This window comes from Choloepus didactylus, chromosome 3 (assembly GCF_015220235.1).
Source record: "Choloepus didactylus isolate mChoDid1 chromosome 3, mChoDid1.pri, whole genome shotgun sequence".
Classification (NCBI taxonomy): Eukaryota; Metazoa; Chordata; class Mammalia; order Pilosa; family Megalonychidae; genus Choloepus; species Choloepus didactylus.
In genome coordinates this window covers 49,914,831-49,932,241 of record NC_051309.1, presented here as the reverse complement: position 1 = coordinate 49,932,241, position 17,411 = coordinate 49,914,831, and the positions used below count along the sequence as shown (strand labels likewise).

Genomic DNA, 17,411 nt, shown 5'->3' with positions numbered 1-17,411 from the left:
TATGTTTGAAGATCTAAGTGTTGTGGCTTGGAGCTAGGTACCCCAGAAAAAAACATGCTATGAATCTTAATCCAGTCCTGTGAGTGTGACGCCATTGTAAATAGGACTTTTTGATGAGAATTACATCAGTTAAGGTATGGCCCAACTAAATCAGGAGGGATCTTCATCCTATTACTGGTGTCCTTATAGATAAGGATACAGAGAGAGAAGCCACAGGGAACAACAAGAAGCTGGAAGTTGGTGGAACCTGGAAGTCAGTGGAACCTGGAAGAGAAAGGAAAGATCCCACTATTGTATGCATTGCCATGTGGCAGAAAAGCTAAGGATCAAGGATTGCTGGCAGCCAGGCCCGGAATGCCACAGTCTTTGGAGAGAAAGTATCATCTTGCTGATGCCTCGGTATTGGACTTTTCCCAGCCTCAAAATCATGAACTAATAAATTTCCATTGGTTGAGCCAACCCATCATATGATATTTGTTTTAGCAACTGGGAAACTAAAACAGTTTTTAGCACTAGAAAGTGGGATACTGCTATTGCAAATACCTAAAAATGTGGAAATGCCTGGAATTATGTCATGGGTAGAGGCTGAAACAATTGTGAGGTGCTTGATAGAAAAATCCTATATTGCTTTCAAGAGACTGTTGGTAGAAAAATGAATGTTAAGGGTACTCCAATGAGGCTTTAGAAGACAATGATGACTGTAAGTTTAGAAACTGGAGGAAAGGCAATCCTTGTTATAAAGTGGAAGAGAACTTTGCAAAATTGTGTTGCGATGTTACATTGAAAGTGTAACTTGAAAGCAGTGAACTTGGATATTTGGTTAAGAATTCCAAGCTAAGTGTGGAAGGTGTAGCTTGACTTTTCCTTGCACTTACAGTAAAATGCAAGAGGAAAGGGATAAATTGAGGATTGAACTGTGAAGCTTAAAGAGACCAGAAACTGATGGTTTGGAAAATTCTCAGCCTATCCAGATAGTGAACTCTGATATTAGGTGCAAAAGTAGATCTCTCAGGGACATCTCTGAGCTTTCAGCTACTGAGTCCCCAGACTACAGGATTCCACGTGAGGATTTAACTGTACCCTCTTTGCTGAGATCATGTGGTTGAACATGGATCTAGTTAGTCATTTCAGTGGAAGTCAGGATTGGAAATGCAGTTATCCAGGAAGGATTTGTGGAAAGTTCTGTTGTCTGATGGTTTGGACTCACTTGAACTGCACACAAAGATAACAAAGTTTTTGCAAAATTTGTCTAAGCAGAACCTCTGCCAGCCTGGAATTAAAGGGATAGAGAAAGGATGAATTGAAGCTTTAATATAATTGGTTTCTTTTTAAAAGCTTTGGTTGTACCCTCATGAGCTAGGTCAAAGTAGAGAAGCCATGCCACATTCAGGGGTCAGAGAAAATGTTGATTTTTACTCAGCCAAGTTTACTTTTACATAGTTTTGCTCCTCAACCTGCAAAGCTTAAAGAGACAAGGTGATGTGGGTGATCATGGCTCCCAGATGCCTCTCTCGACCCTCAATGGTGATATGCCTGAAGTTGGTGGCCTTGATAGTCCTTACTGGAGGGATTCATGATATCAGAGAAGCCCAGACCTTCAGATGTTTTGCATTTTACAGCTTTTATCTTTCATTTTAATGCAGCTTGATTATTGAAGCTCCACCAAGAATTATGCTTGAAAGTTTCCTCATCTTCACTCCCAGGCATAATCCATCACTATATCATGTTTTCACACCCTAAAATCTTTCCATCTGTCCACTTCTCTCTTATCTTTAGTTTTTCCATCCTGGTCCAAATTAGCAGACCATTGCAATAGCCTCTCAGCTAATTATCCTGCCTCTTCTTTTTTTCTCTTGCAATCCATTTCCAAATGATAGCCAGAGTGATCTTTTAAAAAATAAATATGACCATGCCACTACCATGTTTAAAATTTAACTCTATCATGCCTTCCCATTGTTGTTAAAATCAATTTAAGTCACCTTAATGTATTTGAACATGCCCTGGATAGTCTGGTTCCTGTTCCCCTCTCGCTTCATCTCCTTGCATGAAACCTTTATTTTCTGTCTTCCCACTATGTAGGCTTCTTTCCTTTCCTCCTAAATGCTGTATGTCCCCAATACCTATAATTTCTTTGTTTAGAATTATCTTCCCTTTTCAGGTGACTTCTTCAACTCTTTCCTTTATTGTTAAGGAAGCGTTACCCAATTTCTAGTCTAGGTCAGATCACCCTGTTATAAATTCTCATAGTTCTTGCCCAGTTGTCACATTAGGCTATTCTGTGCTATTATTTCATTAACATCTCTTAGATATCTTATCTGTGTTTGTTCCCAGCTTCATAGTGCCAGGCACAAAAAGAGACTAAATTTATGCTTGTTTTTTCAAATAAGAAATAGAGATATTTCTTGCAATTAGTATAAGAATTAAATGCTATCAAGTATAGATCCATGATGCAGTCATTTCAATAATAATTGTTCATTCATTTAGAAAACATTCAATGTTCTCTTATCCTTTACTAGGTACCTTTTTACTTTTTGAGGAGAAGACAAGTAGGCTCTAATCAATATAAATTATTGTGGGATTTAGTCATGTAAACCAACAGAAAATTCAAAAAGGATATATGATAGAGGTATGTCATAATTTTGGTAGACCGCAATCACAAATACCACAAAATGAATTGGTCTAAACAAGAATTTAAAATATATTTGTAACAGTTTATTTATTTAGGAACACTTTATCAGCATGTCTATTGCTCCTGCCATTTCTAGCAGTGACCAGCAGGTGGTATCAAACAATCTTACATGCCTGTTCTATTGCAGTTTTCATGCCTGTTTTGACTTCTCTCTACATCCCGCATCCCAGCAGTAAACACAGTTTGATGGAACTAAAGGTCGACAGGAGAGGTTTATTGTATTTTATTTTTATGATTGAAATCTGCTTTCACTACATTTGTTTCTTGCATGCATTGAATTCTTTTTTTATGATAGAGGCACTGTTCTAAATGCTTTACAGGCAAGAACTCATTCGGTCCATAACACAATGCAATTGGAAAACATTATTTTTAATCCCCAATTTGCAGATAAGGAAATTGAGGTACAAAGAGGTTAGGAAATTTGCCCATGGTCACAAGAATAGAACTCAGGCATCTGGCCCTTGAGCTCACAGCATCAGCCTCTGTGCTGAAATCACCTTCTTGATCCTGCTAAGATTTTCTTCTTCCAGTGCATATTTTGAGCCAATCCTGAGCATTCTTTCACTTCGTTACGTTTTGTTCAACTACTATGAATTCAAATATCAATTATGTAAGGTTCTTAACACCTACACCATAAATAATATATAAAATAAAACCAGAATATAAAGGGTATAGCTATTTGTAAGATATTTTCTGTATATGGGAAAAACGTCACACATGTGTTTAACACATATGCATATAATTTTAGTGCTGGGAAGCACATTAAGATACTTCCCTTTTTGTTTTACTGAGAAAGAAACTATCTCCCAGAGAGATGAGTTACGGAGGTCACATAGTGGTGATTAAAGAAAGGAAGAAAGATTCTGTTAAAGAAATGTCAAGGGAAACCTTTATGAAATGTCCCACTACGTGTAGAAAAATACCCCCTTATTAGAAGCCAGTCACATGGAAGTTTGTGAGCTTTCCAGGTAAATTCATCGCCTCTTTATTTAATGCCTAGCTTCTTCTACTTACCCAGTAGTAGGTTGACCAACAGGGAGAAAAAGTGGCTGGAATCTTATCCTTCCAGCGAAAAGAATAAAAGCAAGTGAGGGAGGGAGGGACAGAGGGAGTGAATAAGGAAGGAATACATAGACAAATGGATTAACAATGTAATTGTGAAGTTTCTAAATTTTGACAAAAAAAAAATTTAGAGAAAATATTCTTCCTTAATTTAATATAGGGAAAAATAGCCTTAAAGTAGATTCATGTTAAGATTCCTTAACATTTTATTGGCTTGAATAAAAATATCTCAGATATAATTTTAAACTAGTAGTTTAGACCTAGAAACAGAATAAAACTCTTGCTTATCACCACTGAATTTACATTTTTTATTTTTATTTTTTTTTAATTAAGCAGCATTAATGCATCTGTCAGTCATTCTACAGAATTCCCACTTGAATTAAAAGTGATTCCCTGGTTTAAATTCAAAATTTTGTGTTTTTTTGTTTTTTTTTTTCCCTTATCATAAAGCAAGATAGGCTCATGGCAGAGAAAAAAATAAATAAACAGGAAGAAAAAAACATAAATAATAAAACTCTTTCAATGTTAATTCCCAAAGGTAAAGTAATACTACCCGTTTTGGTTTGGATCCTTATGCTTTTTTCCTTTTGTTTTCTTTCTAATATTTAATTTTATAATACCAAAAATGTAAGACAATAAAAATAATCTAAAAGTCCATCTTCTATTTAATCCACCCACCCATATACTGCTTTCTCCCACAAAGTGTAACTGTTAGGTAAGTGTCCTTTCTGATGCTTTCTACTAAGTTCTTATATGTCTATCTGTATCAATATACATTTCCAGACATATTTATTTTAATGAAAATTGAATCAAATCAGACTGCACTGTAGACAGATTTACAATCAACTTATAGCCCTGCTCCATACCTTATAATTTTTTCCAGGATATACATAGTGTAGATATTCCACAGTTTATTAAACTATTTCCCTATCAATGAGTATGCCAGATATTGCCACTTTTTGCTGTTAAAAGTATTGCTTAAGTGAACAGTGTTGTATATCATTCATCTGTATATATTTTCCTGCTGTCTTTTCAGTAATATTACTGATCATTGTAGTAATAGCAATGATAATTAAAATAATTAACATTTACTGAATACTTACAATGTGCCAGGTTTATGCTAAGTGTTTTAAATAGATTGTCATATTTAGCCCTCACATTATCCCTAGAAGATAAGTTCTGTTCTTATTTTATTGACGAGGAAAGTGGTGACTGTGGTGGCACATAGTGGATCTGGGATTCAAAAACAGGCAGTGTGATTCTGAGGCCATCTGAGGACACAGCCCTTGATTTCTTTAGAGTGGAAGCTGGTGGGCCCCAGTTTATACCCTCTCAAAATGTTAGGAGAAATGACATCACACCCACACACATACACAAGAATTGGAGAATTCTGTCTCTCCATAAAAGCAACAAAAATACTAGCAAAATCAGTCAGAATCAACTTTTTCACAACTTTGAAAATTAACCAAAGGCTTGAAGCAACCCATGGAGAGCTATTTAAGAAAAATCCCTGAATCTTAGTAAGAACAATGAGCTTCTTGTGTTTTTACTTACCCTTGTCCTATCCTTTCTTCCCAGCTAAGTGATAGCTTGAAATAGCATCTCATGCTCCCATACAACAGGGAGGAAAATGGAGCTCATTCAAAAAAAAATTGTCATTTCTTGATCTGCCTTGTGTCTCCCTGAAAGACCCTGTCACAAAGCTTGTCTTTATTCCTCTTGACTCAGAAGTTGCCTAGTGCCAAAGACATTAATGGGAGAGATGGTATTTATTGAAAAACAATTACAGATTTACAGGAAAATGGTTTTGCTGCTGCCTGAGAAAGAAGATAAAATTTGGGGCAAAAATAATCTTAACAAAAAACTTGGGAGTAAAGGCTGGGCAGTGAGATATAAATGCAAGCTTTGAACAGCTCTGACATATTCTTGGGAATGTAGAAGGCTGTGTGTATGCCCAGGGTGGACACATACCAAGGAAAGACCTGAGAAGACCCTAAGCTCTCACCTGTGGTTAACCTGAGACTCTACACAAGCAGAAAGTGAAGGCTAAAGCAGAGTTGTTAAAGCAGAAGTGCATGGCTGTTGAAAACATGCCACAACCCACATGTAGAGCATTTGGCAACAAAGCTTGCAGACTTTGCATGTTTTATTAAGAGAAGTCACTGATAAACAACAACTAAATCAAATATCAGCAACAACAAATCCTGGAGAGGTAGAAAAATCTGATTTTCAGTATGCTGCATTATAATATTCAAAATGTCCAGTTTCAACAAAAATTATGATACATATGAAGAAGAAATAAGAAAATATGGTCCCGTCACATGAAGAAAGCATTGAATAACTTCCCTAAGGAAGACCAGACATTGGTTTTACTAGCCACATACTTTCATTGATCAATTTTAAATATGTTTAAAAAGCCAAAGGGAACCATGTCTAAAGAATTGAAGGAAAGTATGACAATGATATATCACCAAACATATAATATCAATAAGGAGATAGAAATTATAAAAGGATATTCAAAATTCTTTAATTGAAAAGTTAAATATCTGAAATGAAAAATTCACTAGAGAGACTCAATAGCAGATTCAAACAGTCAGAAGAAAGAAGATTGGTCAGTGGAGATTATCCAGTCTGAGGAATGGAAAGAAAATCCGTCAGTGTTCAGCACCATGAAGTACACCACAATACATGCAATGGGAGTCACAAAGAAAGAAGAGATAGAAAGGGACAAAAGAATATTTGAAGAAAATAATTCCAAAACCTCCTAAATTTCATGTAATAAAAAATTTAAACTTCCAACAAATAAAATCCAAGACCAGATGGCTTTGCTGGTGAATTCTACCAAAGATTTATAGAAGAATCAATACTGGTTCTTCTCAAAGTCTTTTAAAACATCGGGTGGGAAGTAACAGTTCCTAACTCATTCTGTAAGGCTGGAACTATGAAGATACCAAAACCAGACAAAAACAACAAAGAAAATAAAACCACAGACCAGTATCCATTATACATTTGAGTGCAAATATCCTCAGCATTAGACTGGCAAATCAAATCCAGCAGCATGTAAAAAGGATAATACACCAAGACCAAGTAGGATTTCTTCCAGGGATGCAATGCTGGTTTTACATATGGAAAGCAATCAATGAATACAGCAAATTAATAGAAAATTTAATAAAACACACAATCATCTCAATAGACACAAAAACACATTTGACAAAATACAAGATACTTTCATGATAAAAACACAACCAATGTAGAACAGAAGGGCACTTCTTCAACCTGATAAAAGCTGTCTCTATAACAAACTCAAAACTAACATCAAACTTATGTGAAAATCTGATAGTTTTTCCCTTAAGGTCAGGAACGAATCAAGGATGTTCACTTTCATCACTTCTATCTAGCATAGTACTGGAAGTTATAGCCAGAGCGATTAGACAAGAAAAAAAATCCAGATTGGAAAAGAAGTAAAATTGTTTCTATGTCTTGGTTTTCCTGGATACTAAGACAAATACCATGTAATGGGTTGTCTTAACAACAGGTAATATTGGCCCATAGTTTCAGAGGCTAGCAGACTTGCTTCCTTCCAGCATCAGTGGTGCTCTTGCTAGCCAGCAATCCTTGGGTTCCTTGGTTTTTCTAGCTCATGGCCATGTCTCCCTCTTTCCAGCTTCTTGCTTTCCCACGTGACTTTCTCTTTAATGTTCTAAATATAACAGCTAAAACTATAAGACTCCTAAGAAACACAGGTCTCAATCTTCATGACCTTGGATAAGGAATGTCTTTTTAGATATAATTTCAAAACAAAACAACAAAAGAAAAAATATAGATAAATTAGATTTCATCAAAGCTAAAAACTTCTGTGCTTCAAAAAAGTAAAAACCTACGAATGAGAGCAAATATATGTAAAACATATTATCTGATAAGGGTGTTAAAGTATCCAGAATATATAAAGAACTCTTTAAATTCAACAATAAAGAGACAAATAACCCAATTTAAAAATGGTCAAAAGATTTATATATACAGTTCTCCAAAGAAGAAACTCAGATGGCCAGGATGCACATGAGAAGTGATGATGGAACTACAAATCAAAACCACAATGATATATCACTTCATATCCACTAGGATAGCTATATTTTTTAATTAAGAAAAAAAAGAAAAATATCAGTGTTGGCCAGTATGTAGAGAAATTGGAACCCTTATGCATTGCTGTTAAGAATATACAACCTGGCTACAGCCTATCTTGCAGTTCTTCTGTAATGAGATATATATAGTTTTTCCTATGAGCCGCAGTTCCACTCTAGATATATACTCAAGACAATCTGAAAAATATACATTCACAAAAAAGCTTGTACACAAATGTGCATAGTAGCATTATTTATAATAGCCAAAAATTGGAAACATCCCACATGTTTATGAGCTGATGAATGGAGAAACAACATTTAGTATATTCATGCAGTGAATTATTATTCAACCGTTATAAAGAAATGAAGTTCCAATTCTGTTACAACATGGATAAACTTTGAAAGCATGCTAAATGAAAGAAGCCAACACAAAAGGTAGCTTACTGTATGAGTCAGTTTTATGAATGTCCAATAGGGTTTCAATTCAGAGACCAGAAAATAGATTAGTGATTTAGGGGACGGGAAGGGGGAAATTGGAAGTAACTGCTAACATGTGTGGGGTTGTTCTTTTGGAGGTGATAGAAATGTTCTGGAATTAGATAGTGATGATGGCTGCCCAACATTGTGAATGTACTAAATACCACTGAATTATACACTTTAAATGGTGCATTTAGGTTTTGTGAATTTAATTCAATTAAAATTGCAAAAGAAAAGAAAAATGAAAGCTTGTTTTGGTACATAGGACTTGTACCATAAATGCTTAGAGAAGCTTTATTTGCAATAGCCCTAAACTGAATGCAAAACAATGTCTATCAACAGATGGATAAATAAACTATGGCACATCAATATGTGATATTACTCAGAAATAAGAAAGACTGAACTATCAATACACGGTACAATATGGGTGAATCTCAAAATAATTATCCTGAATGAAATAAGCTACGGTAATAAAAGAGCACATACTGTATAATTTAATTTAATTTAAAATTCTAGGAAATGCATATCCATCTCTAGTTATAGCATGTCAGTAGTTGCCTGGGGATGAGAAGGAGGGTGCAGGAAGGAGAGGAGAGGAGGGATTATAATGGGAGTGATAGATATGTTTATTTCCTTGATTATGTTATGGTTCATGGATGTATACATATGTCATAACTTAAACTTTAAATATGGGCAGTTTATTGCATGTCAGTTGTACCTTAATAGTGCTGTTAAGAAATACTAGGGGATACTGCCAAATAACTTTTCAAAGTGGTGGAACCAATTTATATTCTTACTGAATCAGAGTGTCCATTTCCTCTACAATCTTCTTCAACACCAGCCATACCGTCACTCTAAGTTTTGCTAACATAAATTGCTGATAATGTTGTCTAAAACGGCAATCTAATTGTGGCTTTTGTATTTCTTTCACTAGCTAGTGAGTTGAATATATTTTCATGTATTAATTTATCATTTGCCATTTCTTACATTGTTAATACATGCATACATAAATATCTGAATTCTATTTATTTATTTATTCTGCTGTATCAAATTCTCAAAAGAAAACAATTTACCTATCTAAAACCTTTCACAGTATGATGCATGCAAGTGCAATGTGTTTCTATAAACATTTTTTAGTATTGACTCAGCAATAGCTTAACTGAAGTTATTTTTCTACTGTTTTTCCTCCTTCTACCATCATATTCCTAGATGTACTCACTCATGATTAAATAGAGTAATTGAGAAAAAAAGTGAGAAAAAAAGCTGCTTTATCTGAAGGGAAAGTAAAAAATAAGCAAAAAATATTAAAAATCTCAATGTAAGAATGAACATTTCTTTAACATATTAACATTCTTTCAATTTAATTCACCCCCTATTTACATAATTAAACTTCTGTTTGCTCTCTGATAAACCTGGTGATGGCAGGCATTTTGGGTGCTGATAGTGCAACTTACCTTCTTTTTAATTGAGGGTAATGATTCCGGTGACTGCTGGCAGAAAAGGGATACAATGAAAGGAAATGGATTGTATTTTAAACCAACAAATATATACAAGTTCTTCGAAAGTAATGATTTACATTTTTATAAGGTTTTATTTTTAAATTATTTGTTTTATTTCCTATAGATAGTAAGCTTCACTAAGAAATAATTTATGTCCTACAATGCTAAGCAATCCAGAATTATTTCATACTTACACAGCCATACTTTGAACGAAGAACAGTTTAATCACCATTCCATCGTGATCACCAGTGCGGATGACTGCCATTGTTTAACATGATTCAAATATAATGAACAAATTAACATGAGGCTTTGATGGACTTTTTAAAATTAATGTTAATGGGCAATCGGTCAGTTTAAACTGCCTGCTGTCTTCCTCATAGGAAATTCTACTTCAGTTTCATCAATCTTTTTAACCTAACAGTATTTAAGAAGAAGGAAGAAAAAAACAGTGATTCATATAGAACAAATATGAAACCTGGCAGTTTTTTTTAAGAGTTACAACTCTGGGGTGTATAATAACTTTGAGATAATTTACTCTGCATTGTTTTCTTCCACACAGAATTGTTTTAAGTGGATAGGAGTAGCATTGAAAAGTTTTGAAAAGAGTGGCACTAGAAGAAAAAAAAATTACTTCCAATCTCCTCCTGCTCGTACCTGCTGATGTTTTTGTCCCTATCTTTTCTTCTGCAGGAGTGACAACTGTTCTAACAATGACAACTCTAAGCATCAGTGCTCGGAATTCTCTCCCCAAAGTGGCTTATGCAACTGCCATGGACTGGTTTATTGCTGTCTGTTATGCATTTGTGTTCTCTGCCCTAATTGAATTTGCAACTGTTAATTACTTCACCAAAAGAGGATGGGCTTGGGATGGGAAGAGTGTAGTAAATGACAAGGTAAGTGAGACCATTCTTCTCATTATAATTCAGAGAATTTCTTAACAGAGTCAGTTTGTAACTGAAATGTTTCTAAAGCTAACATTAAGAGCATTCAAACTTAAAAAGATGTATGAAATGAATTAAAATCAATAACAGATCTCTTTCAAAGTGTGTTTCTTGCCTGAAATCCTTTAGGAGTGCTTATAGAAGTAATATTTCTTTTAAACCACTTACTAGCATCAGTTGAGCTCTATTATTAGGTAGTATGCTAAGCTTTTACATGCACTCTGTCATGTAATTCTCACAGCAACTTTTTAAGTAGGGTCTCGTCTTAACTCTCTTTTTTTGACAAGGAAACTGAGTCTTTAGGAAAGTACCTTGTGCAACGATCACACAATTGGATAATAGGTATACTTGAACCCAGATCTGTCTCTTCTGGACCATTAAGTTCATGCATTACACTTTAACATCACACTGAATCATAATAAAGAAGTTGGGGGAAAAGAAACAGGACATTACCTTTGCCTGTAAAGAATTTCAGGCCTTCTGAATGTGTTGGGTATGCTTCATCTATCCTCATCTCTGTTGCTTGGATATAAAAGCCCAGGCATCACATTTCTCTCTCCCATATAGTTCGGAATAAGAAAGTACCAGAAAGCCTAGAAATTTTATGTTGCTCACATAGTCTATAAGGAAAAGTGATTTGTTTTTAAGATTAACGTTTCTGGGAATTGTTGGTGTTCATTCTTAGGTTTCAAATACTGAAGCTCTTGGAAGTCTTGTGTATTGATATAACAGATGTTTCCTTTCTTATTTTTAGATTATTATTCATCTGCCTGAAAAAGGAGGCTTTGTACATACCATGAAATAGAGTATTCTTATAATAATAAAAAGTTATATCTGAGGGTTTCTCTTAACAATATATCTACCTAAATGCTTCTTCCATTAAATTTGGAATAACATCCTTACTGGTTTGATTCCTTTTTAAATTAGTAGAATATAAGTAGCTTTTCTCATTTCTGTGTCCATATTGACGTGTAAGCATACAGTGAGTGCTATCATATAAAAGTTTTGCTCTTTCTCCTTAATTTTGTAAGCTATACAAATTTTAATAGGAGCACTGGTTTATTTCATTTTATAAGCTGTGTTTTGCCTGCTAACAAAGCTGACAAGTCAACATTTAAGGGAATCTGATCAATTTTGTGTTTAACTTCTAGACTATTTCACCATTCCCATTACATTTTATTGTTGATTTATGTTTTTGTTTCCCATGCAGTGTTTTGCTTTTTCATTGCTGTTTATGCAATTACTTCTTTTTAGCTGTATCAGTTATGTTTGTACTTTTATACTTACATTTTTTGAAGATAAAATGCTAGTTGGTCTTTTATAAAAATACCACATAAAGTTAAATCACAATTCTTTTGTGGTTAAAAAAAAAGCCCCAAATTTACTGTTACAGTGTACTGAAATTTACTGTTATGTTATTTTTTTTGTGATGTGCCAATTGAATTGGCATCATGATATGATATATCAAATAATATGCCTTCTTTAACCCTTGAACTTGGAAAATGGAGAAAGCAAATTGATGACACATTCTAAAATTAATAGCCTAATACTGATAAATACTTGATTTATATCTACCAATGTGTCAAACCATACATAGCCAAGATAAATCTTTGTCAAAATCACTGATGCTCCAACCTAATTTGCAGGATAACAACTAACATTGTTTCTGTTATTTCAGTTCCTTTGGTTAAGTTTAGGCAAAAAAAAAATGAGAACTTCAAGCTGTTCTCATTCACTGCTGCATAGCTAGTGTGCCTGGCACTTAGTAGGCACCTTGTAAATATTTGTTGAATAAATGATACTAAATCTGTCAATGGAATACAAATAAGAGGACTTCTTTACCTTCATTTAAAAGTTTTTAAAACTTTATATGGTGGCTTTATCAATAGGTCCTGAATTCAATTTCATGAATTCGAATGTACCAACCCTGGAAATAACTAGGTCATAAGAACTACAAGAAATCAAGAAAAGTCCCAAACTAACCTATCTGCCTAAAAGCTATTTCAGTGCAGTCTACTTCTGCTTTCATTTTCCCAAGATTTAGTTTTTAAGTGGTAAACAATTATTTTGTTGAAGTACAGAGTTCTTATCCACAGAGCTTATTGGTCTCCTTTCAGAGTAGGGTGTGGTGGATTTCCTCTGATTTCAAAGTTAAGGAACATGAGTAGATGCAGTTAATTCTCTGTCAATCCAAAGATTTGAAGAGTTCTTAGATGTTTCTAAACTAGCAAGTATTAATTTGTCTCATAAGAATAATCACTCAGAGATACATACCAAGATTATATGTTTAAAAAAAATATGTATTTAACATACACTGTACATCTAGATTGTACTCTGATGACCTTTAAGATTAGCTTCTGCAAATAAAAAAAAAATCTTCTCATTAATATATTCAAGTTACTTTTGAGTCCATATTAGAAGATAGTTGACAAGGCTTTTGCCTTTTCGTTTTTTTCTTCATTCATTTTCTACCTAGCTTTGTGACTGATCTTGGGCAAGACTTAACACTACTTTTATCCTCAGTTGCCAGAGTTGTGAAATTGAGCAACTCAACTTTTCACTCTAAAAGTGTAGTGTTCGGTCAAATCATCTAACTCAAATTTTTATGCCTTGCCATATACAAATGCATCTCTTTATATGAATCCTCAAGTCCTTCTGGAACCTCCCTCATACTCTGCTCATCTTGTGCAAGATCAATTCCCCCACTCCAGCTCTTGATCCTTTTCCTTCTTTTTCCATTATCAGTCTTGATCCATCAGTTATTATTTTTGCTCTTATGTCTTCAAACTCGTCTTCTTTCAACTGCCTCCTTCCTTTCAGCTTATGAGGAAGACTAACATTTAGCATAAAAACAAAACCAAAATTCTCCAGTTTGTATGTCACCGTCTTCCCCAATCTCACATTCTGCCCTATTTCTCTCCATTTATGCTCTTTGATAGCACGGCCTATAATGCTATCATCTCACCTGAAATTTAGTTCTCAACCCAGTGTAATATGATTTCTTTTCCATTTACTCTCCTATAACTGAAGGGCACCAATAACTTTCATATTTTCAGGTCAGATAATAATTTTCTATTTTTCTTAAAGGACCCCCATTGAACATTTTCACTGTTATGCTCCAGAACTCCATTTCAATTCCATGGTCAACAACATTTTCTCTTCTTTTACCTCTTTAAAGCAGACCTAAGAATATCAACTTCCTTTCCTCACATCCTGGCAGCTGTCACTATTCATTCTATGCTTTGAGATTTTCTTCCCAAGTTCAGAGTGAATCTAGCCTCCCTAGCATCTGCTCATGTTTATCCCCAAAGACATTCATTTCAATTTTTTTTTTTTAATGCTGGTTTTGTTTTTACTATTCATTGCATGTTTCTCGTTTTAAGGATTTTACTGATGATGTTTGCAGGATTATCTGCAGCACTAAGCATACTCCCCACCCACTTCCACTCCCCAACAAGACAGTTCTCCCCTCATTCTCAGCTCAAGTATCAACTCCTCAGGAAATGTCTGATTTCCCCCTATCATCACTGATTAGACTTCCATGGTAAGCACTTAGTCCCCTGTGCTTTTGCATTACAGACCTTATCAGAGTTTGTAATCAGATATTCAACTCCTTCATTATGATAACAAAGATCATGTTATTTTCATAAATCATTTATCCCTTTCCCTTTTGCACAATATTTTGCACACATTAGTTGTTCAGTAAATTTTGCATGAAATTATGAACTAATTACCAGATCAAAGTCTACAACCCAGACCTTTCTTTTTACTTCCAGAATCATATATCCAACCTATTCCTCAGACATTTCTACCTGAACATAACATCTCAATCCCTACATGTTTAAAGAAATAAAAATAAAAGAAACAAAACAAGAAACAAAAATAAAACCTCCTAAATTTATTTTATATCTTTCTCTAGTCCACACCAGTAATTGATAGGAAGTCTATTCTTCATTTAATGGTATAACCTAGTGTCCTAGTTTGCTAATGCTGCAGAATGCAAAACACCAGAGATGGATAGGCTTTTATAAAATGGGGGTTTGTTTTGCTACACAGTTACAGTCTTAAGGCCACAAAGCGTCCAAGGTAACACCTCAGCAATCGGGTACCTTCACGGGAGGATGGCCAATGGCGTCCGGAAAACCTCTGCTAGCTAGGAAGGCAGCTGGCGTCTGCTCCAAAGCTCTGGCCTCAAAATGGCTTTCTCCCAGGACGTTCCTCTCTAGCAAGCTTGCTCCTCTTCAAAACATCACTCCCAGCTGCACTCAGTTCCCCTCTTTGAGTCAGCTCATTTATATAGCTCCACTGATCAAGGCCCACCCTGAATGGGCGGGGCCATGCCTCCATGGGAACATCTCATCAGAATCATTACCCACAGCTGGGTGGGGCACATTCCAAGCAAATCTAACCAGCACCAAAACTTCTGCCCCACAAGACTACAAAGGTAATGGCATTTGGGGGGCACAATACATTCAAATCGGCACACCTAGTGTCACCTCAACAGCTAAGCAGTCATCATATCTTATCCATTCTCCTTCATACACGCCTTGGACTATGCCCTCACTAGCTCCCATTATCTTAGTAGTGCACTTGCTCTAATTTTGTCTCCCTCCAATCCATCCTTTGTATTACTACCAGACTTAAATTTATAAAACAAATCAGGTTATTTAATTCTTAATCTCATTAATAAATTGATGAAGACAGTTGTTCAAGGAGCTAAGTAACATAGCCTAAGTATACTTTCTCATATACTTGTTTACATGATGAATAAACAATTGTTTGTATTATCTGTTATGCATTAGTATTACTATGATTAGTTATCTATCTAATTTACTCCTTAAAAGAACCCTGAAAAGTGTATGGGAATATCCCTACTTTAGAAATGGGGAAAGATAGGCTTGGTTAAATAAACTTACTTGTCCAGGATCACATATCTAATAAGTGGTGCACCCAGGATTGAACATAGATCCAAAGTCCATTCTCATATTCTTCCTCTCGTCATCCCAGGCCATAATTTCTCAAAAACATCCCTGCCTCTTAACAAGGCTAGGAAGACCTAGCCTTTCTTCCCTAAATGACAAACTCCTGCTTATCCCCAAGACTTACCTGAATTTACTTAATCTTGGAACTTTCCAGATTAATCAAATTGGCTCCTCCATTATGTTTCCGCAATCCTTGCATAAATTATTTTACATCATCTCATTAAATTATAGCTTTCTTTATTAAAAAAATCTGTTTCTAATATGAGGTTAGAATACCTGAAATGGTAATATTTTGTCTTATTCATCATTGTATCTGCCATTATCTAGCACAGCATCTGGCACATAGTTTATTTGAATTAAATAAAAAGATAATTAATGTTAATTGTTTGAGATTGCTTCCATTTCCAAATTTGAGTCAGGAATCCTGCAATGGCCAAGGAAAGCATATTTTCTGAAAAAAAGAAAAGATAGATAATAAATAGCATAGAACACTAGCATAGTAACATAATGTCCAGACTATCATAGAACATGCCAGTGTTTTGTGGTTCACTCAATGCAATTCACAGAAAACATCACATTTCAAATACATTTTATCATTTATTTGCATTTTTAAATCGCTTGCCTTTTTCCAAAAGAATTTCAGGCAGTTTGAAATAAAATAAAATAGAAATAGTGGTAGGAAATCAGGATGAAGGAAAGTAGACTGCAAATATTTCCACCATTTGGTACTGCATAGTACTTATAGTCAGTAGCTATAGTAGCTGTGCTTCAAATTCTGAGCTCCTCAGCAACCAGAGTAAAACATGGGTGGGAAAAACTTATTTTTGTCAATCAAGAAATGTGCTCATAAATTTCCTCAGAGAAAAACTTTTGCTTACATTGAATTCTCTTTAAAAAAAAAAAAATAGAGACTTTATGTTAGGGAAAGCTGGGTAATGCTGCGAGTAATGTGAACATGTACCCAATAAACACAATAATGAATTTCATATTGATGTTTCTTGTAGTCCCCTTCAATAAAAGCTGAAGGCATTACATTAACATACAACTCAGTGAAGGCAATTCTTCAAGGAGCTAAGCTAATATGGTCCAAGTATATAGCTTTCTCATGGCCCAATTTAATCCAAGGAAAGACTTTAGAGTACTTAGAGAAGTGGATGGACTGTATAACCTTCAAACGATCTTCTGTAAGTATCACTTTTCTCAGTCAGGATGGTTAGCAGACAGTTAACAGTAGCATTATCTGACCAGGGAGCATCTTTCTAATACCCACAATGACTGTAAAAAGGCAACAAGGTGTGGTGGAAAAAAGCAAAAGTTTTCAACATATGAGAACTGTTATTTTATTTATACATATATACTTATTTATTCTTTCTTTGCCTCAACATCTGTTACATTTAGAGTTTGACATGAGAGCCCATTTCCTTATTGTAAGGGACAACCTCTGAGGCTCCTTCAAATTCTGAAACAATGTGATTGTTATTTTCATTCATATGTCAGATCACTTCACTAATAGGTGTCTATATCTTAGATAAAGCATGTGCTCAAGTTATTAGCACACTGTTTTCTCTACTACTTTAAGAAAGTCAAGATTGGTTCATCCCCATTGTATAAGACATTGTGATTTTAGTAATCAGAAGACCCTA

At 34.8% G+C, this 17,411-nt stretch overlaps 1 protein-coding gene across 5 annotated transcripts in view; it reads left to right on the top strand.

Moving 5' to 3' along the window:
* The window catches only part of GABRA2 (gamma-aminobutyric acid type A receptor subunit alpha2), a 159,909-nt gene that overhangs the window by 135,044 nt on the left and 7,454 nt on the right, over window positions 1-17,411 (top strand). For 4 of the 5 annotated variants that reach the window (XM_037829719.1, XM_037829721.1, XM_037829722.1 and 1 more), the window contains one exon: window positions 10,536-10,738. In XM_037829719.1, the coding sequence (XP_037685647.1) occupies window positions 10,536-10,738 (203 nt within the window). Of the gene's footprint in view, window positions 1-10,535; window positions 10,739-16,772; window positions 16,953-17,411 lie in introns of all 5 variants that reach the window. The other variant, XM_037829723.1, reaches the window with a different exon arrangement.